At 48.9% G+C, this 26,187-nt stretch overlaps 1 protein-coding gene and 1 long non-coding RNA gene across 2 annotated transcripts; one reads left to right on the plus strand and one right to left on the minus strand.

Moving 5' to 3' along the window:
• Positions 1 to 8,319: 8,319 nt before the first annotated feature.
• On the minus strand, positions 8,320 to 19,500 carry LOC103105777 (uncharacterized). The gene is made up of 2 exons (XR_008913498.1): positions 19,071 to 19,500; positions 8,320 to 9,128 (listed from the first exon to the last, which is right to left on the minus strand). It is a non-coding gene; the product is annotated as an uncharacterized LOC103105777 (long non-coding RNA).
• A 63-nt stretch (positions 19,501 to 19,563) lies between these two features.
• LBX1 (ladybird homeobox 1) lies at positions 19,564 to 22,939 on the plus strand. Its single transcript, XM_001369810.4, has 2 exons — positions 19,564 to 20,528; positions 21,114 to 22,939. Exons 1-2 carry the CDS (start codon positions 20,204 to 20,206, stop codon positions 21,614 to 21,616), a joined length of 828 nt encoding a protein of 275 aa, XP_001369847.1. The 5' UTR covers positions 19,564 to 20,203; the 3' UTR covers positions 21,617 to 22,939.
• Positions 22,940 to 26,187: the final 3,248 nt, after the last annotated feature.

A 26,187-nucleotide genomic window follows, 5' to 3' on the forward strand; every position in this document is an offset into this window, starting at 1 on the left:
ATTTTTACCCTCTGGCTTCAGGCCTGATCAACTTAGGATCCCATTTTCCCTCCCTCTGTTTGTATTTTCCGATTTCCTTTTCAACTCTTTCCTCATCCATCCCCTTCCTTCCCTTTCTTCACATTGAAGGTAAGTAGAAGGTCCTGACCATAAGCAGTGTCTTACCAGAGGCCAAGGGTGGGGCAGATTTTTTCTGAAGGTCTTAGAAATAAGAGCAAAGGTTTCTTCTGAATCTTTATTAGATGTTTGTTAAGCCCTTGACCAACTTAGGCTCTCCCCAAGTTCAAAAACTCTTAGGTCCAGTCCTAAGAGCCATGACTCATTGAGTAGTTGTCTTGGGCTCAGATTAGCCTCCTGGAGGTGATGTAATTCAGAATGGGGGCCTAGGCCCCCAAGTGCTTCAAGCTCCAAATTCCTAATCCTAATAAATACTAGACCAATCCCACAGCTCCCCCTCCCCCCCACCCCAGAATAGATAATGGCCACTCTCCTCCCTATGCTGATAGTAATAGTTCCTCCTCATCCAAAGCATTCTGAGAAGTCCTAGAGGGTACCCACAAGGACTTGGGAAATTGCCATTATTTTCATTTTCATTATTATTTACTATTTTGCCTTTAGATTGTAAGCCTTAAATACTTTTGTCTTAAATACTTAAATACATCCCATGAAGTAGGTAACAGTGTTACTGACCCTTGGCAGATAAAACCAGTTCCCCAGGAGGCCAGAAGTGAATCTTGGGACTGGAATTTAAATCCAGATTTTCCCCAAAGTTGATCCATTACACTCTTACTACCCCCATGTTTATTTGCTGAGAATGAAAGAACCTGAGGCTAGGACAGTTACAAATGTAAATACTTCAGCCCACACGCCCACTTTCTGATCTATACATCTGCAAAATAACCCACTCACAGTCTCAAACACTATTTATTACTCAGATTCTCTCCTAGCTACAAAGTAACGAGCCACTCCACACAGACTGAAAGAACGCCCATCCTGACAGATGCACCCTCAAGGTAAGCAGACACGGGGACACACTAACACAGGCACTCCCCCACCCCCAATCACACAGATGTACAAAAACTCACACAGGGTGTCACACTCGCACACATGCAGGCTGAGCTCCTGTTAGTCTGCTGGAGACAGGCGTGTGCGGCCCCTGATCACAGCTAAATGTCACCGAGTCCCTCTCCTCCCAGTTAGAGATGAATTGTTGCTCGGGAGATATTTCATCCTTAATGCCTCCTGCTTGAACTGGAGCATGCGTCTCCAGGAGGTTACGTTTCTCCCAATGTCTGCTACCCCGAGGCTGGCTCAGGGATCTGCCCTTCCGGGCTCTCAGCTTTCACGGGGAGAGACTGGGGCTCCCTCTCCCCTTACAGGCACCTCCCCCTACTAGCTGAGGTTGAGGGTGGTGGTGGGAGGGAGAATAGAGAACAAAGCCAAAGGTGACTCAGCACATGCCTACTCCAGCTTTGGTCCCATAGGCAAGGTCCCCAGAAGGCCAAGCCACAGGCTAACTGGTGGGTGCCACAGTTACAGCCCTACTTTCTTCTACAATTATTGGCACTAGCACAGAAAGGGAGAGGGAGGATCCAAGGAGCAGTGCTCTGAGGAACTTCACCTGCACCAACCCTAAAAGTCTCTTCTTAAGAATCATATGACCATTGTTCAAGAGCTGGAGGGACCTCAGAAGCCATTCTATTCAATCCTCTGCTCCTGCCCCCCTGGCGCCTGCAGTTTTATTGCTGAGGAAACTGAACCCAGGGAACTTAAGTGACTTGTCCAATGTCACACACTGATGATAAGCATCAGAGCTGGGATTTCAACTCAGGTCTTCTGATTTCAGGAAGTGCCCCCAGAGCCAGCGCACTTCCCACTGTACTCTGTTGTTCTCTTTACTTTACTTTCTCTTCTCCTCTCCCTTCCCTTCCTTTCCCCTCTCCTCTCTTTTCCTTCTTCTCTTCTTCCCTTTCCTCCCCTATTCTCTTCTCTTCTTCCCCCACTCCTTCCCATTCCCTACCCCCTCTTCTCTCCTTTCCTCTCCTCTTTTCCCTTCCCCTCCTTCCCATTCTGTCATGTCTGGTTCTGTCCTCTCTTCTCTTCTCCTCTCCCTGTCCCTCCCTTCTCCTTCCTTCCTCTCCTTTCTCTCTTTCCCTCCCCTCCCCTCTCCTCTTCTCCTTTCTCTCCTATTATTTATTCAATTGGTACTATGAGAAGCTTCATGGCAATGGTAGAGAAGTGCTGAACTTGGAGTCAGGAAGATCTGGGTTTGATCCCTGTCATGCTTAACAACTGTGTGACCCTGGTCAAGTCATTCAATTCTCTGAGTCTCAGTTTTTCCCTATCTGTAAAACTGGAAAATACATGGCAGTGTCTATCTCACAGGACCATTGCAAACATTAAATGAGCTAATGTTTTAAAAGTGTTATATAGGGGCAGCTGGTGACTCAGTGTATTGAGAGTCAGACCTAGAGATGGGAGGTCCTAGGTTCAAATCTGGTCTCAGACACTTCCCAGCTGTGTGACCCTGGGCAAGTCACTTAACCCCCATTGCCTACCCTTACCACTCTTCTGCCTTGGAGCCAATACACAGTATTGACTCCAAGACAAAAGGTAAGGGTTTAAAAAAAGTGTTTTATATAATGCCAGTTATTATTACTGTGTTCAAAGCTTCTGGGCCATGTACTCTTCAGAATTTGCTGTTTCTGACAAAACTGTGAAAATGAAACAAAGCATTGTCTTCAGAGGGTGCCTCTACCAGCAATCTCTTTCTTTCAACTCTCCCACTCTTACACACAAGTGGCTGAAGGCTTAGTCAGGGAAGGGGTAAGTAATTTGTTCTTATGCAGCTTGGTAGAGAACAGGGACCATGGGACCTATCCCCTCTGTCTTTAGCCAGGCTCATGAATATACCACCTCAAATACAGGGTCCAAAGTAAGATTCTACCTTGAAAAAAAACCCATCTACTTGCTCTGGTAAGGGTGATTGTCCTCTCCTTGGGCACACATAGCACCTGGCCTGCTTTCTGCCCTGATGTTCCAGAATCCTCTTTATCTGGGCAGTTGGGAAAAAATCTAGAATCACTTTGCTCAATCTCCTTGAGCCCTATTTCACTAGTGTTCAAAGGCACCTTGTAGTTAGGAGTTCTGATTCTCTTAGGTCCCATGTTTAAGGGGGAGAGAAAGAGAATAAAGAGTTTAATGTGAATAAAATGGAATGGGGACAAATTTCTGGACAAGTCCATTTGGGGTCATTAAATGCTCCCAGTTCTCTGAACCTTATAGCCTACAGAACAGTATTGCTTGCCCATATCAGTGCCCCATTTTGGAGGAACTGACAGTACACAACATTTGTGAATTAAATTTTGGGTCTGAAATGGATAGTCCACTTCCCTGGACCTCACCCTCCAGACCCAAACAGTGCCTCTGAGCAAGGTATTATAAGCCATGGGTGCCCCTCTCCCAGCCTGTATTCTACAACTGTGCCTGCCCTGAGGAAGATCTGTGGCTGGCGAAGGCATCGGCCGCCCGGGCAAGTCTGAGCAGACAGCCTTCCCCGATTGCTGGCTCCAGGCCTCGGAGCCCAGCTTGGAGCTCCCCCCAGAGTGGCGGGATTGATTGGCTGCAGCCAGAATGGGCACCACTCTCCCTGGCTTGGACTGAAACAGGGCCATCTGTTACACCTCTAGTTAAAAGTACATAAAGTTGAGCATTTGTGCGCCGACAATACCACCCCTGACACCCTCCACGCACACAGCACTCCCCCTCTTTGGCAGGAGCCCACACCGTGACAGGCCCGGTGCAGGAACGCCCACACGCTAGCTCGGCTGGCACCGGTGAGCACCACAGCTCCTGCCCAGAGATTGGAATTGGATGGGCCAAGTGCTCTCAGATCCCAGTATAGAAGAGGGGATCTAGGAAGTATAACCTTGGAAGAGGAGAGGAGGACACCTAAAAGCTACCCTGGGCAGTGCTCTATGCCTGAAATTATTGGCTCCAGTATGGGCTGGGCATATCCAAGATAGCTCTATGGTCGATGATTCTGATAGGAAAGTCATGATGCAAACAGCAAGTGGGTAATCTTGAGGAAAAATCCCAGATTACTGGGCAATGTTTTTCCTTTGCTTTGGAAATTTTAATGGCTCTTATTCCCTAATAAGATTATTCTGGCATTTAAGATCCATCACAATCTAGCCCTATCCCCAGCCCATCTCTCCAAACTTTTACACCTTGTTCCAGTTATTCTAATCTCTTGTGTCTTTTTCCCCAGGTAACTTCCACCTTTCCCCACAGGCTTTAGAACATAGAGCATAGGTTAGAGTTGGAAGGGACTCTTTTTAACTGTCCCTTTTCTCAATCTTTTCTCCTCACATCAATCTCTTCTCTTTGCCTTTTCAAATCCTAGCCATTCTTAAGGACACATCTTAATTTCTATCTTCTCACGAAACCTTCCTAGGCTACTACAACCCATACGGATCTCCTGTCTCTCTGAACTCCAACAACACTGAAGATCTGAACCATGTAGTCTTACAATTGTTCTCTATTTGTTCCAAGTGTTTCCTCTTTCTGGCTCCATTAAGCCTCTGGAAGACAGGGCCTGAGTACCCCTATTTTCCTTGTTTTCCCCAAAACAGGGCTCAATACAGGTCTGTACTAGGTGGCTTTGAGCTTTAGATTGCAAAGTTCAAACATCAGAACTCCTCCTTGGGGGCCAATTTCATTCCCCAAGCAGCCCATCTGATCCAAATCCTGAGAGGCAGATGAACAGTCAGACAAATGCAGATGTAATTGCCAGTCAATCATCAAACACATTAAATGACTCCTACAGTGCCTTGTACTATGAAAGGAAAGGGAAATAAAAGTGAACATGGCCCTTGTCATCAAGAACAGTTGGGCCATCAAGGTCACAGACCAGTTGAAGGGAAGCATGAAACACGAACTCAAATGAATGAATGAATGGGTGGATCAGTAGTGTCTGAGATGTTCCTTATTATAGAATGATAGAATTTCAGAACTGGAATAGCTTGCAAACCAGAAAATTAGAATTAGAAAGGACTTTCCCCCTACAGATCTGACAAAATAGTGTTCTTTGAGACTGTTTGAATATTTCCAGTGACAGGGAACTCATTACTGTTATCCAACTCTTTCAGTTGTTGGATAACTTTTGGGTTGTTAGAAAGTTCTTCCTTGCAATTGGCAAAATATGTCCCTCTGTAACTTAAACTCATTAGTCTGATGGTTGGGGGGCACATAGAAATAAGTCAATTATCTCTATTAGCTACTTCACAATACAAAGTTATCAATCATATGCTATGCTTCACTATATCCCCTAAGTCTCACTGAGAAAATCCAAAACTAATATGGAGAATGAGGCCCTGACCTTACTCTAGGATTAGAATGTAAGATCCTATCAAACGAGGGAAAGTAGGAAGAAAGAGAAAGTCCAGGAAAGACAGAAAGGAAAGAAAGCTGAATTTGATCCCAAATGTTTGATCCTAACTTTGGAGATCCCAATGTGCTGAAGCCCAAAAGCTTACCTTTCTACTCTGAAGTAGCTCCTCAGGGCCCCAAAAGGGTCTCTACCTCCTTCCCCTCTCCCTTAGCCTTTTTAAAAGTTTATTTAAGGGGGCAGCTGGGTAGCTCAGTGGATTGAGAACCATACTTATAAATCTGGCCTCAGCCACTTCCTAGCTGTGTGACCCTGGGCAAGTCACTTGACCCCCATTGCCTCGCCCTTACCATTCTTCTGCCTTGGAGCCAATACACAGTATTGACTCCAAGATGGAAGTTAAGGGTTTAAAAAAAAAGTTTATTTAATTAATTAGTTTAGAATATTTTCCCCTTAGCCTTTAATCTAGAGTCTAAGAGGGGGGCAGCTGGGTAGCTAAACATATTGAGAACCAGGCCCAGAGATGGGAGGTCCTGGGTTCAAATCTGAACTCAGACACTTCCTAGCTATGTGACCCTGGGCAAGTCACTTAACACCAATTGCCTAGCCTTTGCTACCCTTACAGCTTTTCTGCCTTAGAACTAATACACAGTATTGATTCTAAGACAGAAGGTAAGAGTTAAAAAAAAATCTAGAGCCTAAAAGAACTCAATTTCTCCTTCCCTCAAGTATTAACAAGAATTGGGATGGGGGAGGGCTTACTGGTAGCAGAAACTCCAGGTAAACTGGACTACTGCCTGGTAGTGTTTTTAGTCCTACTTTCCCCTCCTTTCTCCCAATGCCTTTATTTATGTTTCTCTTCTCTGTGCCTGGAAGCTTACATTTCCCCCCACCTCTGTTTCTGTCTATTGAATTCCTTACCCATTCTACAAGACCCAACTCACATGCTTCCTCGTTCATGAAGTCTTGATGTAGTTCCTTCAGAAACGATCAATCTGTCCTCAAATCTCAGAGGTCTTTGCAGGACTATTAATGTATTTATTCTATTCTGCAGCTTATTATTTGTGTAGCTACTATATGCTTCTGTATGTGTTACCACCTTCTGCAGCAAAGTCTTTCCTGGTCCCCCTTAGCTGTTAGTGTTTGCCTTTCTAATGTTACTTTCCATCATTCTCTGTATGTATCTTGTACATACCTGTTTGTCTATCAATTTAGAATGGAAGTTCCTTAAGGGTGACCTTAAAGTAAGTTCCTGGGGGCAGCTGGGTAGCTCAGTGGATTGACAGTCAGGCCTAGAGATGGGAGGTCCTGGGTTCAAATCTGGCCTCAGACACTTCCCAGCTGTGCAACCCTGGGCAAGTCACTTGACCCCCATTGCCTAGCCCTTGCCACGCTTCTGCCTTGGAGCTCCAAGACAGAAGGTAAAGGTTTATTAAAAAAAAAAAAAGAAGAAGTAAAGTTCCGTTGTTTTTTCATTGTATCCTTAGAGCTTAGCACAGTGCCTAGCACAAAGTTATCACTTAATTTTTGCTTACCCATAGTTTAATTGATTTTTATATCCCTTCTGCTAGATCTTGAGTTCCCTGGTAGTGGTCTTCTTTTATCTAGTCCACACATCTCTACACAGAGTGTTTTGTTTTGTTTTGTCCAGATATGGGATTTCATTTACTTGGGGAATCTCTCACCCTGTAAATACGTTCCACTGATGCAAATGTACAACTCATCTGTGACTTTATAGTCTTAGAAAGTTGCCTGAGAGCTTAAGTGTCTTGTCCATAGACATATAGCTAGTATATTTCTGTGGGAGGTGGGCTACCCTAACTCCAAGATGGGCCTTCTATCCTCTACCCCATGACTGTCTTTGCTTTATACAGATGACTGCTAACTGAGTGAATGAATAAATGAATGAGGATCACTGGGAAGGTCAGCTTACATCTGCCCTTTCTTGAAGTTCATTTTATAATTAAAAAAACCAATTATGATCAATTAAGCAAATTTAAACAGTCTTCCCCTGAAGCATTATGTCCATAATCCCAAAGGGGATGCTGAGAACCAGATTTAGGACTGGATGGGTAAATAGATCCCTGCTCTCAAACCTTTGGTGAGTCTATGTGAATGAAAACTGGTTGGAGAGTGGAAGAGGATTGGACTGGATGACTGACAGGTGAATGGAGAGGACTGACTGTCAGGGGTTGTTGAGCCAGCTCTGCAATGTAGGGGACAGGAGCAAGGCAAGATCCCCAGCCTGATCCCTCAAACAGCTCCAGGGGAAAGTGGGGAAAGAGCAGAGATGCTTTGCCCTGAGGGATCAAGTCCAAACCCCACTGTTCTTGGAACCTCTTAAGCTGCCTTGGAGCCAGAAAAAAAAATGTTTCTTGCTTGTGGTAAGGATAAATGGCTACTGGGTTAAGCGGTTGAACCTCTCAACCCCTAGGCTGAGTGCCGGGGAACCAACACAGGGGAAAGGGGAAGATCTCCTTTTAGCAAGATAGATCTTTGAGCCATCAGCCTCCCCCAAGACCCCATGCTCCAGGGTCTGAAGCCCTAGGCTCCACAGGAAGCACATGGGCCAGCACGGAGCCCAGTTGTATCTTCAGGAAGAACTAGCCAAGTGGGCAAACCAGGAGGGCCCGTGGGGTGGGGATGGGCAAGGAGATACTGCCGGACCTCTCTCCTCCACTCCCCGGCCAATTGGGACTAGCAGACTGCCAAAAGAAAGGCGTAGGGTAGCTAGGGGTGTTTGTTGCTGGATCCCCTGGCGAGGCTCCCTCTAGCCCTTCTTGGGGGGTCGGGGGAGACACGTCTGCAGGCCGTGCCAGCAGCCGTCGGTCGGTCTGCCTCGTTGTTCCTAGGCGCGGTCGCTCCGGAATAGCTATCGCTAATATCCCCGGCTGTGCAGAAACAGCGTTTTATTAAATGCCTCACACAGATTTGGGATAATAAAGATGAATATATTATATCCTTTGCCTCCCCCAGAGTGAGACAATAATAGGAAGATAAAAAAAAAACAATAAAGCGAAGCATAAATACAGCGTAATGGGGCTGGTGGAGAGCCGGGCGGGCCGTGCCGGGACTGCGTCGGTGGAGCCCTGGGAAGGCTCCGGGCCTCGAGGGAGGGCTACTAGGAGCTCCGCCCAGACTCTAGCCCCGCCCCAGCTTTTACTCTGGGCTGGGCATTCTCCATCCCCAAGGACCCAGAACTGCCCATGCCTGACAATGACATTGCCAGGTTGGTGTAAAAATGTAATTCAATGAGCATTTATTAAGAACCTACTAAGTGCCTATAGGCTCGGTCACTGGACTCATTTTCAGCACCTGCAACTCCCGACTGAAAGAACCTCTAAAGAGGTCCATTCGGGCCAGTCTCCTGACTCCAGGAAGGTCTGTCATTGCTCTCATCTTCTAATAGCAGGTATTTGTAAAGCTCTTCCAAGGCAGGTAAGATCATGGACTGGGATGTGGACAGACACATCCAGATCAGGAGCATTCCTAAAGGTTCCATTGTGGAGCCGGGGAGTGGGGATTGCGTCTTTTCTGGAGAGATCTTTGGCACATTTAAACCCTCAGTAATGTCCCCTGCTGTGGGTTAGGAGCACAGACCAACGGCAATTTGGGTTATCCTGCCTGCTATCTCTCCCGGGAAGAGTCGCCCCTGCCTTCCTGGCTCCAGGTCTCCCCACAACATATCCGGAAGGGCCTCATGATGTCTGACTTCCATTCGTCCTTCCCTAGGTGCCTCCTGAAATGGAAAGTTGAAAAATAACTTCAAAGCTTACTTTTAAGGTAAACAGTAGGTCCCCAAAGTGTTACTTCACTAGGGAAGAGGAGGGATAAGATCCTGTATTGTTACATCCCCAGGATTAGAAATTCATCTTGACAGAGAGCCAGGACCTCAGAGCAGGTTTGGAAGAATTTCTTCATTCACCCTCTCCCACCTCCCTCCCATTCTCCTCGCACACACCCCCAACTCAGACATACTCTTTCTATCCTTTCTAAAGGCTTCTCTTTACCCAAGAGGGAGCCTGAACTTTCCAAATATGCTAATAAAAATAGTTAATATTTCTCTAGTTATCCAGATCATCTCAACTTCCAGACAGGTCTGAAAAGATAGATATAGAAGAAGGCAGACTGATAGACAGACCAACAGACAGGCAGACAGATAGATAAAAAGATGAGAGAAATGAAAGATGATGAGAAGAGAGGAGGGATTTGGAGAAAATGGGGGAGAAAGAAGAGAAGAAAGAATGGTCAAAGAGGAAAGAGAAGAAAGGATAAAAAAGTCGGGGGAGGGAGAGGAAAAAAGTGGGAGAAGAGGATACTAGAACTAAAAGCAAAAGGAAACAAAGTCTTTATGAAGAATAGGAGGAAACAAGTTGGATAAAGGCATTGGGAGTGGGACAGGGCAATCGGAAAACATTTTTTTCAGGCTTCAAAAAGGACAGAGACACTCTGGGAGTTGGACTGAAAGACCGGCTCTAAGTGGAATGGGACTTCATGTCCTCTATTCCTTTTCCCTCCTAGGATTCCCTGGAGGAAGTGTGAGATCTCTATCTGTGGGTATGTGTGTGTGTAATGCATTTCCAGGTTGCATTGGGTTTAAGTGTGTCTAGATATGTGTGGGAGTAGGCTCTGGTAGAAGTGGGTCTCTATGAGTGAGTTTGAGCATAAGTGCTAGAATCAATGAATATGATTATTCATGTCAGTGTGATTTTGAATGTGTCATTTTGTTGGAGGTGTGTGTGTGTGTGTTATAGACATGGAGTGACAGAGACTCAGTGTAAATGTCTGGTGTACTTGACTTTGATTTTGTGTGCTGGAGTATAGGGGATTTAGACCGTTGGGCTCCCTGATTGTTTAAACTGAAGAGAATTAGGCTGAGGAAGGAAGGAGGGATGGAGATGGAAGGAATTTAAACTTTGCTCAAACAAAATAAACATTCAGAGTCCATTTTACTGGGACATTCTTATTTCTTTCTAGTCCTGTTGCTCACTCAAGTAGTTACAGGTATCTGGAACCTTGCTGCAAGAGGGACTGGATAGAGCAGGAGTGGGACAGAGGAATGGCTCTGTTTGTGGGTTTGGGAACGATGTCTAATTTCAGAGTTAATGTTAGTACCAGACTTTACACCAGTGCCCTGTTTAGGAATGAAAGAAGCCCCCAGACATGATAGAAAAAGGGAACTAAGGTTGTCAGAAAGTCCCCCAACCAGGCACATTGGCCTCCCTCCAAATCCTGCCACCTGGCTGTAGTTCTCCTGATCCTGACAGGGGTGGAGGAAGGAGTGAGTACATCCATTTTCGTTAGAGGGAAGGAAATCCCGGATTATACGAACAAAAGCAAAGCTTCAATCGTTTTAAAGTCTGGACTCTCCTCCACACATCTCCTGCAGGATCACTGCTAGCCCAGCCTCAAACTCCAGAGTGCCTGGTGAACTCTTCACCAGGTCAGATGGGCCCGACAAAGGCTTCCGGAGTCATTATGGGCACACCAATAGTCTTTTAGCCTCAATGGCCTTTAGCCCACTTTCCCCCGTCCCTGGGACCCTACTGCCAATGTGAATGATCTTCTCTATTAGGGTGAACAATTTAAGTTTAAAACCTCCCATGAATCCTCTATGGGACCTGAAAGAAGGGCCTTCTCCCCTTTGGACACCTTCGGCCCACGCCGCTGGCTCAGAGCCCCAGAGAGGGTCTCCAGGTTCAGAGGGTGATAGGAAAGAAGGTTGGTGGTTCGAGGAGCTGACCCCCGCATCTCTTGTCCGTTCCTCCTGCCCCCCACCCCCACCCCCCAAGCCTTAGACCTGGATAACGGGTTTTCTTCTCCCAGGGGCCAGGGTCTTGAGCTTTAATGAAAGGTGGCACTGCAAAGGGAGGGAGGAGCTGGTGACTCCTCTCTCCGCATCTACCTCCCAGAGAAAACGAGAAAATGCCTAGGAAATAATTTTCGATAATCACTTTATGGGGCCTTTCCCCTCCCGCTCTTTATTGGAACGGGAGCGCGCGATGGTTATTACAGTGCTGTCTGTCCCGGCTGCAGGCGGAGCGCAGCTCTGCCGCGGCGCCGCTAATGCAATGAGCTTCATTCGGCTCCTGAATTATTCACGCGCAGTTTATTATAAGGAGGTCTGAGTCAGGCCTTTCAGCCCGCCCCCGCCCCACAACACTGAAGTGCCATCGATCCGCGCATCCTCAGCTCCAAATGAAGTCTCTAGTTCCCCCTCCCTCAAATCTAGCCCCCTCTCCAACCCTGGGCTGTCTCGGGTCGAGATCCCTGCCTCAGTACTGGTGGGTTTGGAAGTATTCGTTTTCCTCCATTACATCTCTTCTCCCTTTCCTGCTCTCTGCCTCTGTTTCTTTCTCTCTGTCTCCTTTGGTTTGGTCTCTCTCTATCTGTTTCTGTTTCTGTCTCATCCTTATAGTTCTTACTGGCTCAGTCAATTCTTTTTTCCCGTTCTCCATACACTTTACAGCTAAGAGTTAGAATTGGAGTTGGTTTTCTAGAAGTCACTTGACCAGGGTTCTGATTCTAACCCCGCTGAGGGGGAGGGGGAGGGGCGGGAGAACGAAAGCCACATCTGGAAAATGTCTGCTTCTGCACACATTCCACCAAATCTCCTTTCACTTGGGGTGAATGACAAAACTCCTCTTTTGAAATGTAAACACCCCTGGGGGAGGGTTAAAACTTTCACTTGGTCACACCTTAATGTGACTAACTTTAATCTAAGAGTCAGATTGCTTTCTTCCGCACCCCCTGGCTACATTCTGTCTTCTAAAAGAATTGGAGTTGGGGTGGCAGCGATATTTTCGAAGGATGGGGTATTTAGGAGCCTGCTGACTTGCTTGAAGTTCTAGCAGTGGAGAATTTGGGGAAAGCGAGGAGAGGACAGTAGAAGCCTCAGGAAGATGAGACAGGAAAGACCAATAGACGGGAGAGGGCCCCAAGGACAAATATCCCAGAGTTCACAGTTTAGTTTTGTGCCTTGGTGCCTACGATGTTTAGGCTGCCTGAAATCCACCCTTAGCCACTGGGAGCTAGTAGAGCTCATGTTAGAAAGCATTAAACGACTGCTATGTGCCAGGCATTGTGCCAGACACCAGGGATACAAAAACCAAAAACCAAAAGTCTCTCCCATTAATGAGAATACATTCGGAGGTATCTCATACATGTATTTCTGACTGCTCCCTTACCAAAAGTAATCCTCAAATAAAAAATATTGAGGAGAAGGTAACAGTGAGATGGGTAATTCATTTTCAGCTCTACATTGAACTTAGGTCCCTTCCAGTTAAAGCAATTTGAAGCTACTGGAGTGAGTGTGGCAGAGAGGACCAGAGGATAATGATGTCTTGCTCCTTTCCCCCCTCCCCAACTCTATGTCTAATAAGGATGCCAGGCTGTTTTAAACTGGCATCACTACTTCAAGCCTAGCCCTAGAACCCTAGGACATAACCCAGCTGCCACCTTCATGCAGCCACGGGGGATTTAGGGAGTCGTGACATTTTACCCCACTTTAATCAATTCAGGCAGAATTTTTGTCCCCGTTCCTTGTTCCTTACCCCCCCCCCCCATCTTTTTGGCATTGTCTCTGTCTGTATAATTTCATTTCTGACTCTAAATACATCTCTAACTCTCTGTATAAGAGAGTTAATCAATTTTTTTCTGCCTTATACTATACACCCAGATCTGATCTGGAGGCTGGGGTGCCAGAGAGAATGGAAAGTGGAGTTGGGAGGAGAGCCTTCTTCCTGTCTGCCCTGTCCTTTCCAGGGTAGCTCCTAGGCTACCTGAGATGACCAGAATTACTTATATGAAATAATCAGAAAATATCAGTAAAGGCCCGTGCTTAATTGGATACAGAGTAGTAGCACAAGACTAACTTTAAATCCTGAAGGGGACCCAAATGGGTATATATGGATCTCTCAAGTCTTTAGAAAATACAAGAGAGAGAATCACTCAGGCTATTCTACACAAGTCAGGTAGCTTATCCCCAACTGATTGAAGGAGGTCTGGGGGAGTCCAAAGTCATTCACTACAACATTACATCTAAGTTTAGCTATATCCTAAATCAAAATCTCTTTAAGTCTCTCTGTGGCTCAAGCAGGTATGTTCACTGCTTCACAGGAAATGCGGGACTAAAAGCCCAGGTATCTAATATTCAAAGATAGAAAAGCCTGAGCCGTAACTACTGCTTCCCAATTCCCCCTGGCCCATGGGTGGAAAACTCTTGGCACTTCCTACCTGAGGGAATCTAAGCCTTAAGTAAGCATAGAAGATTCCAGTGCCAGGTCTGAAGGAATGGTCATATCTCTTCATATCTTAATTAGGTTGTGAGTTCCAGGACATCAGAAATCCTGATTCCCCTGTATACCCCCTCAGCTCCCCATACAGAGTTCAATATAGAGATCACTTATTAAATGTTTAAAGAAAGAAGGGTGCTAATCACTTCCTCCCCCCCCTCCCCCCACCCTCCTCCCCCCACCCCGACTAAGCTGGGATGGGAAAGCAGCAAGATAGTATGCAAGAGCCAGTCATTCATTTAAGCTTCAGGCATATGTCTATTCGAGGAGAGGGAATTCTCCGGACTGTGAGCAGTCACCTGATGGAGTAGAAACGAAGTAAGGAATTTACCTCATTTCCATGTGACTTGTATTAAGACAGTAAAACAAACATATAAGCACCACAGGCAACAGACCTTCCAAGTCACTGACCTCACTGAGGGAGCAAAGCTTATATCCAAATAATTTGGGAATGAACAGGAATACAAGGACCACTAGAATGAGACCTGATTAACTTTCCATTGGTATTTTTCTCCTATGCTAAGAAATAACTCCTTTTGGTTGGTTTTACACTGTGGCAATTAATGAATCAATTAATAAAATATTTGCCCACTCACTCATTACCTACTGTTACCAGAGGCTGGAGTTTGGCTGATAAATCCAACCCTCCAATTCCTCCCTAAATATATCTGGTCTCTGGCTCAGTACACTTCTGACAGGGATTTTATAGGTCCAGATCCAACCACTGTCCAGGACACACCTAGCCTTGAGCTATGAGATTTCATAGAGGAGATCATGTATTATCTCTCCTTCTTGGGTTAAGAGACAGTGATGGAGCCTGGCGAAGGCAGAGCTGAGACACTAGCCTGAAGTTCCCAGTTTACCTTGCCTTGTCTGCTTTCCACATCAGGCAGGATTGAGGGCAAGATGAGGGTGAGAGTGTGACCTCCAATCCTATAGACTGCTGATCTGATGACAGTACTACTCTTCCAGGTTCCCTCTGCCCCATTCAAAACCCCATATGTCCCTTCCCCTTCTTCTCTCCTAAACCCCCTCCCTCCAAGGTACCCTCCAAATCCCCTCACCTGCCAAAAGCACACACACAAACACACACACACACAAATATAGTGAGCATATACATGCAAGGATACAGATATGCAAATATGCAGATATATGTATATTCACACATAAGCACCATACATAGGAACACACAGACACATATCTAGAATACAGACATGCAAACATACAGCTGCAGATGCAAGTATACTACGAAAAGCATATGATTGAAAACTGGTTGAGCTGCTGGAAAATAAGGAGGACAGGGAATCTGATGCCTGATCAGAAGTGCCCTTAGAGATGCTGAAATAAACTGACTGAAAATAGGCCCATTCTGTGACTATGGCACCGACATTCACAGACTCAATCTGAATCTGTGAGTATAGAGAGTGGAGATTTGAAAATTATCTGGTTAATTGGCTCAACAGCTGAAAAGTAGGATGATTGAAACAAGTGAATTTTTGGAAGGACACACATGAGAAGTGGGGAGTGGAAAGGAAAAGGCAAATTTTATGTTGGAATATCCTTGGTAATACTATAGTGTTTGTTCAAGTTCTATTTCACTTTATAGCATAAATTTGTGGATTGACAAAGGTTTCTACTGTGACTTTCTCAGATCAGAAATCTGTTTCAGATCTTTCTTTCTTCCAAGCCTAGGTGAATTGGGAGTCTCCAAATATTCCCCTCTGACCAGAGGGCTGTGGAGAGGTGATGACCAGATATCTATGGGAAGAATGGGTCTCTCTAGGCCTCTGTTGGCTTGCTCTGCCCTCCCTTGGGCAATCATTTGAGGAGGAAAGGAACCAAGGTGGGAAAGTATTGAGCCTTTGCTTAAAACTCAGAAGAGCCTGGCTGGTCAGTACAAATTTAAGCAGCAATTTAAATCAATAACAGAAGTCCATATTGGAGAGGAAGGGTCCACCAGTCACTCAAGGAATCGGGGAGAACAGTGACTTAGGCAGTTCAGGACTGAACACTTTGGGTAGTGCTTGGTAGTACTTTTCAAAGGGAAGTAAGAGTTGGATTTCTTGGGTTCAGGGAAGATTTTATCAACTTTGGAACCTCCACAATCTGAGGATGGGCTGAGGGGAAAGAAAAAACCCCTTACTCAGAGGAAGCAACTTGGAGGGAAACAGAAGAATGAAGCCATTATGAGTGCATGCTTAAGAATGGGCAACTACCCATAACCTCTCAGGACCAAAACTTGGAATTCGGCTGCCATTGGGTTCCTTTCCTCCTCATTGCTTTTATTCTGCCCTTCTCTATACAAGTCAGTCTGGTATCTCTTGCACCCTGTTTGTGGGTCAATGTCCTTTCTCTGCTCTAGTCCCTTTTCTCTTCTGTCCAGACTCCCCATGAAGCATAATCCCAGACTCCTACAGATTATATTTGGCAGAACCCACTTCCCTCAGGCCCCTAACCCAGACTTCAGATGCAAAAGCCAGGGAAAAGGTGCGTCGCAGAAAGGATCTAAGACTCAGATTAGGGAGGACGGACTAGGGGAATAATGTTCCAACTAACAACCCTGGTCATCCTTCACTCATACCACCACTACTTTTCCCCAACTTGTCCATATCTGAGCTTTTGTCCAGTTCTTCTAACACCCCCTCCTTAGCTTCTCCAGTCTTCTTCAAAGATTAGCCTTCTAACCGACTGGACCTAGCTTTTCTTCAGCGCAGGTCCTGCAGGATAGAGGAAGGGGATACTCCAAATGAGGAGCTGAGAAAAAAGATATGTCAGGATGGGGGGAGGCAGTTTTATGTTGGGTCCAGGCCCCACCTGGCAGGAAACCTCCTACCCTACAAAACTGTCCTTAACCAAAAAAAAGACTTCCTTCTTCTTGCCCTTTGGTTATTCTCCATGCACCCTGAAGCCCCCAGCTCAGTCCAGAGACAACAATGCTGCTTTTGAATAAACAAACAACAGAAGAAAAAAAAAAGATTGACTGAACAAACCCAGAAGCTCTGATTGGCCTAATATGCTTTCAATCCTTTCAGAAAGCCAAACCTTATCCAGTCATCCCCTCCAAATCCTCCCCCCCCCAACCACAGTACCCTAGATCCCACTCTGGGGTCCCACACCCAGCCCCTCTACCCCTACAGGCCTCCACACTCATACTGGTTTTGGCCCCTATTTTCTTGGTTGACCTCTGTTTGCACAGTGATGGGCCAGGGATTCATACTTAGAATATATAGATGCCAAGAAGCCAGGGATCTCTTCTAGTCTCTCAGCCCAGCAGGCAAGAGAGTTGGGGAAGTAGGGGATGGGGAACTTTGGAAGCAGCAACAGATCTCTCACCCATGGATATTTGAAACTTAGGTTCAGTAGTCTCCTACTTCTTAAACTTTCTCGATCAAAAGGAGATGAGAACTAGTTGGAGATGATGGGTGCTGTGTTCAAGGATCAGATTTTCTCTAAACAGCCAGCCCTTCAAGGAATGAACTACAGTCATCTGCACCCAGCACAAAAGTCCCTGCAGGCCAGGGAGAAAAGCATAAAAGAAGAGCTTGAGACCCCAAATTATTAAGCTCCCTTTACTCTGGGTTTGTGCCATCTGCACAGCACTGGAGTTTTCTTTGGACCTTGGGTGTCTTTCTTAGTATTTACAGAGAGCCAAAAATGGGTTCTATCAGGCGTCTCCTCATGCATCCTCGGTGGGAAGTGGGGGGTGGGGGAAGGAGAAGGGATGGAAGGACGGTCAAATTACTTGAGTTCCAAGGTGTGAGACAACCAGGGAACCATTCAGTCCCACTTTTTGTACTCTAAAGTCCTTGTCTAGCTCTTGGTTCTCCATCTTCTTGTGTCTAACCCTCCATTTTTTCCCTGGCCTTCATACTCCCTTGTCCCTCTCCCTTTTCCACCCCTTTAGTCCTCCTCTCTCACTCCCAGATCTGAGGCTCTGGGGCTTAACTCCCCTACCACCCACCCCCATTCTTCTTTGCTTTTTCCTAGGGGCTCACATTTTTCCCTGTCTAGAACTTCAAGAGGAGGATCAAAAGGCCTGACCAAGACACAGAACAGAGAACAAACTCCTGAACAGAAAGGGTAGGGGTAGGAGGTGTTCCTGGATTTTCTCAGAAATGAGTTAAAAAACAGGGAGGCTCTGCACAAAGCTCTATGGGTGGGAGGTCTTTCTAGTTCTGCACCTCCTCTACATGATACTCCAGAAAATAAGGGGGGGGGGGAAGGGTACACATAGACAATCATAAATATATAAAACACAAAATACATTTACAAATAGATACGTAAAAATAAGTACAGACAAACATACATATAAATATGGACAAATATGTGAAACACCTAAAAACAAAGCACTTAAGTACAGAAAAATTACAGAAGCAAAAACAAATATAAATGTATGAATATGCACAAAAATCCATATTCACACGGTCCACCCGCTCATATACATGCACAAATTTACACAATTACAAAAAAAAGTCACAAATACAAGTCTGGTTACAGGATTCCCCAGGCCCCCCAAAGCCATGTGATAAGCCTCCTAGAAGCTGAACCCCTAGTTTAGCCCCCCTTTTGCACTTATAGCGCCTTCCCCCACCTCAGCAGGAGTTGGGACAGGAGATGAAATCAGTCCCCCGTACGAGGCAAAATGAAGAAAGGCTTGGCTGGGTTGAGCTGGTAATCCTGACTGGGGAGGCCCAAAGCCTGCCCCCTTAGCCCCCGACGCCAACCCCCTCCTTCTTCCCTCCTCCCCCTCACCCGGTGTTCCTGGAACACGACCACGATCTGTCCGGCAGAACCAGGCAGGACCATCCAGGAGCCCCCGGGGTCTCAGAACAACCTGCTCCACAAATCGAGGACAGCCCGTCCGAGGTAAGCCGGCCCCGTGGCCTCCCCTGGGATCCTGCCCAGCCCAAATGCCAAGCCCTGGGAAACGTAGCATCCCCGCTCCATAACCCCAAACAAATCTGGAGCTGAATTCTGAGCCCGACTTCGCCATATTGTTCTGTCTGCAGCAAGGACATCTAAGCCTAAAGTGAGCAAAAAGCTGAACCCCACCAAGCGTCAAACTGCAGACCACCATTTATCTTTCCCGGCAGGGATCCCCGCGCCCGGCCCAGCGCTGTCCTGCCTGGCCCCTGCTCCGCTCTGGTCCCAGTTCAGTCGGGCCTGACACAGCCCAACCTGACCCCCAAGATTCCAGTAGAGCCTACTGGGGATCTCCCAACCAATCCTTTGCACCTCGTTACCACCCGAAGGGAAGCCAGAGATCCCCGAAAGGCAGCAAAGAGAGAGCAAGATACCCCGAGAAAGGAATAGGGAAATCTCGTTTTCCGTAAAAACAAAACAAAAAACATTAAGTCAACGCGGTTCACAGCGTCTCTGTACCTTACCTTCCCGAAGCTTGGCCCAGCGTCCCTCCCAAGCGGCGCAAACTGCTTCGGACTTAACGTACAAATAATGAGCAATATAATCACAGAAATAAGGAGAGAAAATAAAGATTCGAGGAAATCACCGTTAGCGTCGTGAAGGCGAGAGGAGGGACCGGAAAATCGGTGTTTTGAGGGCGGATGTTTTTTCATCAGACTGTATTATCCTGATGCAATAAAGCCGGGTGATAATGTAATTTTAAAATATATATGTCCAAGCAAATCGCGCCGCAGAAAATGACAAGCGCATTAAGCATTCTAATTCAAGCCGGCTCCACCTACCAGGCAGGCCTCCTAATTAATGAGGCCCCAACTTAGAGCCGGCTGCATTGGGAGAGGGAGAGGGAGAGGGCGAGAGAGAGAGAGAGAGAGAGAGAGAGAGAGAGAGAGAGAGAGAGAGAGAGAGAGAGAGAGAGAGAGAGAGAGAGAGAGAGAGAGAGAGAGGAGAGAGGTGGGGGAGGAGTGAGGAGAGGGGGAGAGAAGAGGCAGAGGAGAGAGAGAGAGAGAAAGAAGAAAAGAGAAGAGAGAAGAGAAGAGAAGAGAAGAAGTGTCATTGCGGATAATTGATTACCTCCCAATCAACGATAACTTGTTAGCAATAGTCAATTGCCCCGTCTCTCCGCCTCTTCTCGCAGTCCTGGATTTGCGCCTTCGCTTCGGCTCCTCCAACCCCTAGCCGCTAGGACCAGGGGCCAGGGGCCGCGGAGACATCTGACACCTTTAAATAGCACGGAGGAAGACGAAACTGGAGCCCAGCACGCAGTGTCCCCGCTTCGGCCCGGGACTGCGGGAAGCCCCGGCGGCGCCCGCGCGCCCCCTCCCTACGACCTACTCCCGGGGCCCCGGGCAGCTCTGTCGGCCGCCGCGGTAACCTTGCGCTCAGCCCGCTCTCCCCTCCCCCAGCGAGCCGGGCTGCAGTTCAAGGACCCCGGTGCCCTCCACCCCCATACCCCACCCCCGCGTCTGGAGTTGTAGCCCGGGCTGGAACTTTTCCCCCCCCGCTCGCTGGGGTTCGGGCAGCGGGCGGCGGGTTTGGCAGCGGCTCCCGCGAGCGCCCATAGCCAGAACCTGCCCCGGCTCTGGCCCCCGAGCCCAGCATGACTTCCAAAGAAGAAGGAAAAGCGTCGTCCGGAGAGGAGAGGCGCCGTAGTCCCCTGGACCACCTGCCACCTCCAGCCAACTCCAACAAGCCACTCACTCCTTTCAGCATCGAGGACATTCTCAACAAGCCGTCGGTGCGAAGAAGTTACTCGCTGTGCGGGGCGGCGCACCTGCTCTCCGCAGCCGACAAGCACTCCCCGGGCAGCCTACCCCTGGCGGGCCGGGCCCTACTCTCGCAGACCTCACCTCTCTGTGCGTTGGAGGAACTAGCCAGCAAGACCTTTAAAGGCCTGGAGGTCAGCGTCCTGCAGGCTGCCGAAGGTAGGACCCGCTGCCGGACCCCGGCTCAGCCAGCCCGTCCCTACTCTGCAGCTAGTCAGTAGGAAGCTCTGGCTTCTCCCCCATCCCGAGCGGGTCCGGGCCCTCTACTCCCTCGCCCTTTCTCCCTTCTACCCGACTCTGGCCTGAGGCCTGGATTAGCTACTGCTGGGCCAGGTCAGGCATAGATGGGGCTACATAGTTTTCTGTCTTTTTCCTTAGGGCGGATAGTTACAAGTGGGGTGGGTTTAGGTTGGTTGGTGGTGCTGCTGGAGTCGAAACTCCCACGCTGTCCTGCCCCTTGTGCCTCTGTTTAGAGCGTTGCTTATTCCCAAGTGTCCCGTGCTCAACAGGGGCAAGGAAACCACACACTCATTTGGTCCCCTGGTGTCAGGGACCCCGGGAGCCGGTGCTGCCGCATACCCTGGGCCCAGGCCTCCCTGGACCGTGTTGGGGAGGAATTCAGGGATCCTTCTCCAGGCCCAGGAGAGAAAAGGCTAGGGAAACGAGGGGGAGGGTGTACCTTTTCCACTTCCTACCCCAACCCCTTCCATTTCCACCTCCAACCTGCCTATGGTCTCCATACAGGCCGCGACGGGATGACCATCTTCGGGCAGCGGCAGACGCCTAAGAAGCGACGGAAGTCGCGCACCGCGTTCACCAACCATCAGATCTACGAACTGGAGAAGCGCTTCCTTTACCAGAAGTATCTGTCCCCGGCCGACCGCGACCAGATCGCTCAGCAGCTGGGCCTCACCAATGCGCAGGTCATCACCTGGTTCCAGAACCGCCGCGCCAAGCTCAAGCGGGACCTGGAGGAGATGAAGGCCGACGTGGAGTCAGCCAAGAAACTGGGGCCCAGCTCGCAGGTGGACATCGTGGCTCTGGCCGAGCTAGAGCAGAACTCCGAGGCTGGCGGAGGGCGGCCCAAGTCCCGGTCCAACTCACCTGCCCTGCCGACCGGCCCCCCTCAGGCCCCTGGGGCGGGCCACCTTCAACTTTCCCCCGCCTCTCCCCTCACGGACCAGCCGGCCAGTAGCCAGGACTGCTCGGAAGACGAGGAAGACGTAGAGATCGACGTGGACGACTGAGTCCAGGGGCGGGGAGCTGAGCGTCCCCTGTCCTCTTCAGACACATGAGACCCCTCAGCAACTCATATCCTTTCCCAATGACCCGGTCTTTTCTCAGCTCCCCGGACCTTGCGATGGGAGCTAGGATCCCATTCTACTCTTCCTTTCCTTCTTCCTACCCTCCTGCCTATCCCCAGCCCCTCCTAGACTGTATTCCACTCCTTCACCTGCCCGGACTGTAGGCCCCAGGGAGCCCGGGCTGGTCCCTATCCCCCGCAGCCTGGCCCGGCCCGGCTTCTTCCTTTCTAAGCAATAAACCCCGAGACAGTGGCCCGGCCTCACCTATGGATCGGACCGACTGCCCGGGGCCTGGACACCAGGACCCGCGCCGGCGCTGCCGCTGTCCAGGCCGCGGTTGTCTCCTCTGCTCGACTCTGCAGACCTGGGCTGCGGGTCAGAGAGTACCCCGGAATGGTGCAATTCTGTATGGCTTCTGTATAAATATTTAAACCTATATATTGGGGAGGGAAGTTTCTTATCCTTTATTCCCCATTTTTTTTCTTGGAGGTCTCAATTTTTTAAAACGTCTTCAGAAGTCCTATGCCTGACAAACGAAAAGTGAAACGGAGAATTTAAACAAGAGCAACAGAGGGAGCGGGAGTGAAGGGACCCAGGTCGCCGCTCCCTCCCTCCCACCTCTTCCCGGGGTACCTGGGCCATTTCAGCCCGATTTCAGTTAGGGGGAAGATCCAAATTTGCCTTTTTGATTTTTTCCTTGCATGTGGTGCCTGTGCCCGGAGCAGGGCCCTTCCCTGCGGGCGATCGGGGTAGTTCTTTCCTCCTTTGAAATGTTCCTTTCTTTTTTCGCGCGGGGAAGGGGTGGGGGGAAATGGGGTCCGACCTGCAAGTTGAAAATCGATCCGTTCTTTTCCTAGCGAGTAGAGGTTTGTTTCCGATGCAATTTCTGCCTCACATTGCCGATTAAAGCTATTTTTACCATTCCCGCTGTGCTCCTGCTGTCCTTGAGAAGCCGCTCCGCGTTTTCCTGGGAGGGCGGCGGCCGCCCGGGGGGCTGGGAGCAGTGAAAACGAACACAAATAACCCAGAGCTCTGGAATGATTTTTTTTTTACTTTGAAACATTGTTTTGCATGTGACAGAGACAGAGACCAGGTAAATCCCAAACTCCCTCCCGGGGCGATTGCGTTGTTGCACTATTACTATGGTCCTGCTCTTGGCCCTACTTGGACAGAAAGGGTTCGGTTTCCAGTGTGAATTTCACGCACTGTCCGGATTCTGCCCTCGGCCTCTGCTTTCCACAAATAAAATATTTGCCCTTGACTAAACTCGACGATGATTGTGTTTAACTAAGGCACCCGACCTTGGGCGCCGGAGAGTTGAGCGTCCGAAAAGTTATTTAGCGGCTGGTTTTGTCCATGCCTCAATTCCCCTGACCTCTTTTCATCTTTGGTTCTGTCTACCATCCGGCCCTCCACTGGGATCCGCAAGTCCCCCTATCCGACGGGATGTGTTCCCTGTGTACCCTTTGGACTCTATCTCTGCCCCCGGAAAAGGAGGGGAATTGAGGATGATAAAATAGGATAAGGATGTGAGAGAAGGAAGAGAAAAAGACTGACTTGAAAACAAAACGAAACGATCGAAATGAGCCATGGGCAGCTGGGCTTCGCCAGTTCCGGGTAAAATTAAACGGCGCTCGTGTGTTTGCACAAACAGATACAAATGAGTGTATGTGTGTGCTGGGGTGGGGAGGAGGAGGACCTAGGTCACTAAGCGTAAAGGAATACCTGGGTCTGAGAAAGAACCCCGGGGGCTGTTTGTGAATATAAGTATGTCAAATGAATGTGATCTGTGTTTTGGAGGACAGAAACCAACGTTGGCCGTGTGTCCGGTAAATATCCAAATCTCTTCTTCAGCCTTTTCTTCCCGCTGCCTTAGGGCAGAGGGTTCGGTGCTTGAAGCGCAAGAACTGAGACCATTGTCTACTTGGATTGGCAAAGGAGAGAAGACTGAAAGCCATTCTGCAATATTCACGGTAGCAGTCCCCACACAAGGCTCTGGAGCTCGAGTGAAGGCGTTACCATTGTTAGTTGTGACCGCGGTGACTCTTGGTGAGGAGTAGTTGGCCTAGTGCTGCGGGTCTCAGGAGTCACAATTTACTTTCCTGGGTACCCCGCAGTAATGTGGGACCCGGTGGAAAGGATGCAAGAACATTTGGCCCAGGACATGGCGGAGCCGGACATTTCTCCTGCTCTTCTAGCTTTATTCCATACGACTGGATGTTTGGGCTTTTGCGTGCGTGCGTGTGTGTGTGTGTGTGTGTGTGTGTTTGTGTGTTTTATTAGTGGAGGGAAGAGGGGTGTCTTGCCCCTGCCTAGGTTCCTGACCTTTCCTTAGCCCATTATAGTCTTGCTCCCAGTGCCGATGCACCTCCCGTCGGGTGCTAGGCTTCCATCCTTGGTCTCGACTCTTGGGCCGGGCCAAGGCCTCAGGTTTGGACCAGCTCAGTTCCCATTCTTTGAGAAAATGATGTGAGAAACGTCCATCTGGTATAGGGGGCTGGGCTGGGGGCCGAGGGGAACTAAACCAAGGCCAGGGACAGAGACTTTTCGGAGAGGAGAGAGGAACAGAGGGAGAGACAGAGAGACAGAGAGAAACAGAGACAGAGACGCCGGGTAGGGGGTGGGGGGAGCGCTGCCAGCCTTGGCGGCCTGGAGTTGGGGCCAGTTTCTCTGGGGCGACATAAATCGCCGCGCTCTTTCAGGATGGATGGGGCTGTAATTTTGAGCGTAAAGCATGAAACCCGGGGACAAATGGGCCCAGGGCCGCTGCTGACAGGCGACAATAGCGCCGGCCCAGCCCCCCGCCGCTCCCCGTGCGGGGACGGCCGCGGCCTCCGCAGCCGAGAGCGCGCGAGCTCTGGCGACCATATGGTTTTTGAATTTTCTTCACAATTTCCAGACAATTTGATGGATTAGGTCCCCCCTCCCTCCCCGTGCGCGCCTCCCCTGCACAAAGGCGGCGACGGGACCGCAGCGCTGCCGTCACCCGGGCATCTGGGCCGCCATGTGGCCCCCCCCCCCCCAGTCCTCTTCCTCCCCCGCCCAGCTCCCCACTCCTGCCGCCGGACAAGTCTATGAATCACAATGAAACGGCCCGGCCCGCTCCCAGTGTCCCCGCGCGGCCCGGCCCCGCGGCGTGGGAGAGCCTAGTTCCCCTCCCTTGTCCGCTTGCCCACCCCCCCCCCCTCCCCGCGCCGGGGGAGGCTCCGCGCGGACTCCGGGCCGCCGCTCCCGCTCCGGTCCTTGAGGGCGCGGAGCTAAGCAGGCGGATCGGAGCTGAGGAGAAACGGGGCCATTTATCCGCCCGTCTAGTTAAAGCGCGTTATTTGTTTGCTTCTCCGGCCTCTCCCCTCCCTCCCCCGCCCCTCGTTCTCCCCCCTCCTCTCCCTTCCCCTCCCCCTTCTCCCTTTTATTCTTTTGTCTCTAAATGGATTTAATGAGCTTGAAAAACATGACAATTGAATATAACAGAGAAATAAAAAAATAACAAGGGAGGGGAAAAGGGAGGGAGGGTTGAAGGAAGGAAGAGAAGGAAGGATATAAGTAAGGAGAAAAGGAAGAAAAAAGAGAAGGAAGGACAAATGAAGGAAAGGAGACGAAAAAGAAGGATGGAAGAAGAGAGGGAGTGAACAGGAGGTGATATAGAAGGAGAAAGGGATCCGAGTAATAAGAATATTCCCCAGAAAAATGAGACAGTGGCAGGTAGTTCAATGAAACTTTACTTTTGCCCCCTGTATCCTCTCTAGCATACCCACACCCAGACCTCTGACTCTAGCTTCAGCAAGGTTAGATAGGCAGGTGTTAGGCCCCAAAGTGATCATTAGAAATTATTTCCTTCCCCAACTCTAACTCCCAATCAAACCGAGGGGCTGGGTCTCTGGCCCAGCTGTATCCCCTGAGGCCAGGTTGCAAACTTTGGGTTAGCAGGAGGCCTAGTTTTGTGTAACAGACTTGGCTGGTTGGGTGGTTAGTTCCTGAGTAATAATGGAAGGATCCAGGGTCTTGGAGTAGACCTTATGGAGGGAGTAGATCTTAGCCTTAAAGAGCAACACAACAGAAGAGCCAGTGGCTCAGGTTATCTTCTAGACCAATCTGATGTGTCCATGGGACTCCGAGGGGTTGAAAGGGTGAGTGGGTTCCTACATCACCCAGCCAAGGCCTAGGGCACTTTCCTCTTAGGCTGGATTCTCCAGTGGCACTGAGATGGTTGCCTTCATCTGACAGTGTCAAAATGTGAATGGACTATGTACTTTTATGTTGAATGTGGGATCCTTTCAGGAAGAAAAGCTCTGGAGCTAAGATAAATAGTTAGCTACAGCTGCTGTTTTGGTAGGCACTACCTTCCCACCCTTATTTGCCCACCTCTCATTTCCCACTAGTACTGATGTCTCCCCTTTTCCCTAGTCTTGTGTCTTTACTGCTTGGGGAATCCAATTCCCTGTGAATTCGTTTGTTTTTTTTTTTTTAAATAAAATAAGGGACTGGTTCTAGGGGTGATCCAAAATCCAAAATGG

Source organism: Monodelphis domestica, chromosome 1 (assembly GCF_027887165.1).
Source record: "Monodelphis domestica isolate mMonDom1 chromosome 1, mMonDom1.pri, whole genome shotgun sequence".
Taxonomy (NCBI): Eukaryota; Metazoa; Chordata; class Mammalia; order Didelphimorphia; family Didelphidae; genus Monodelphis; species Monodelphis domestica.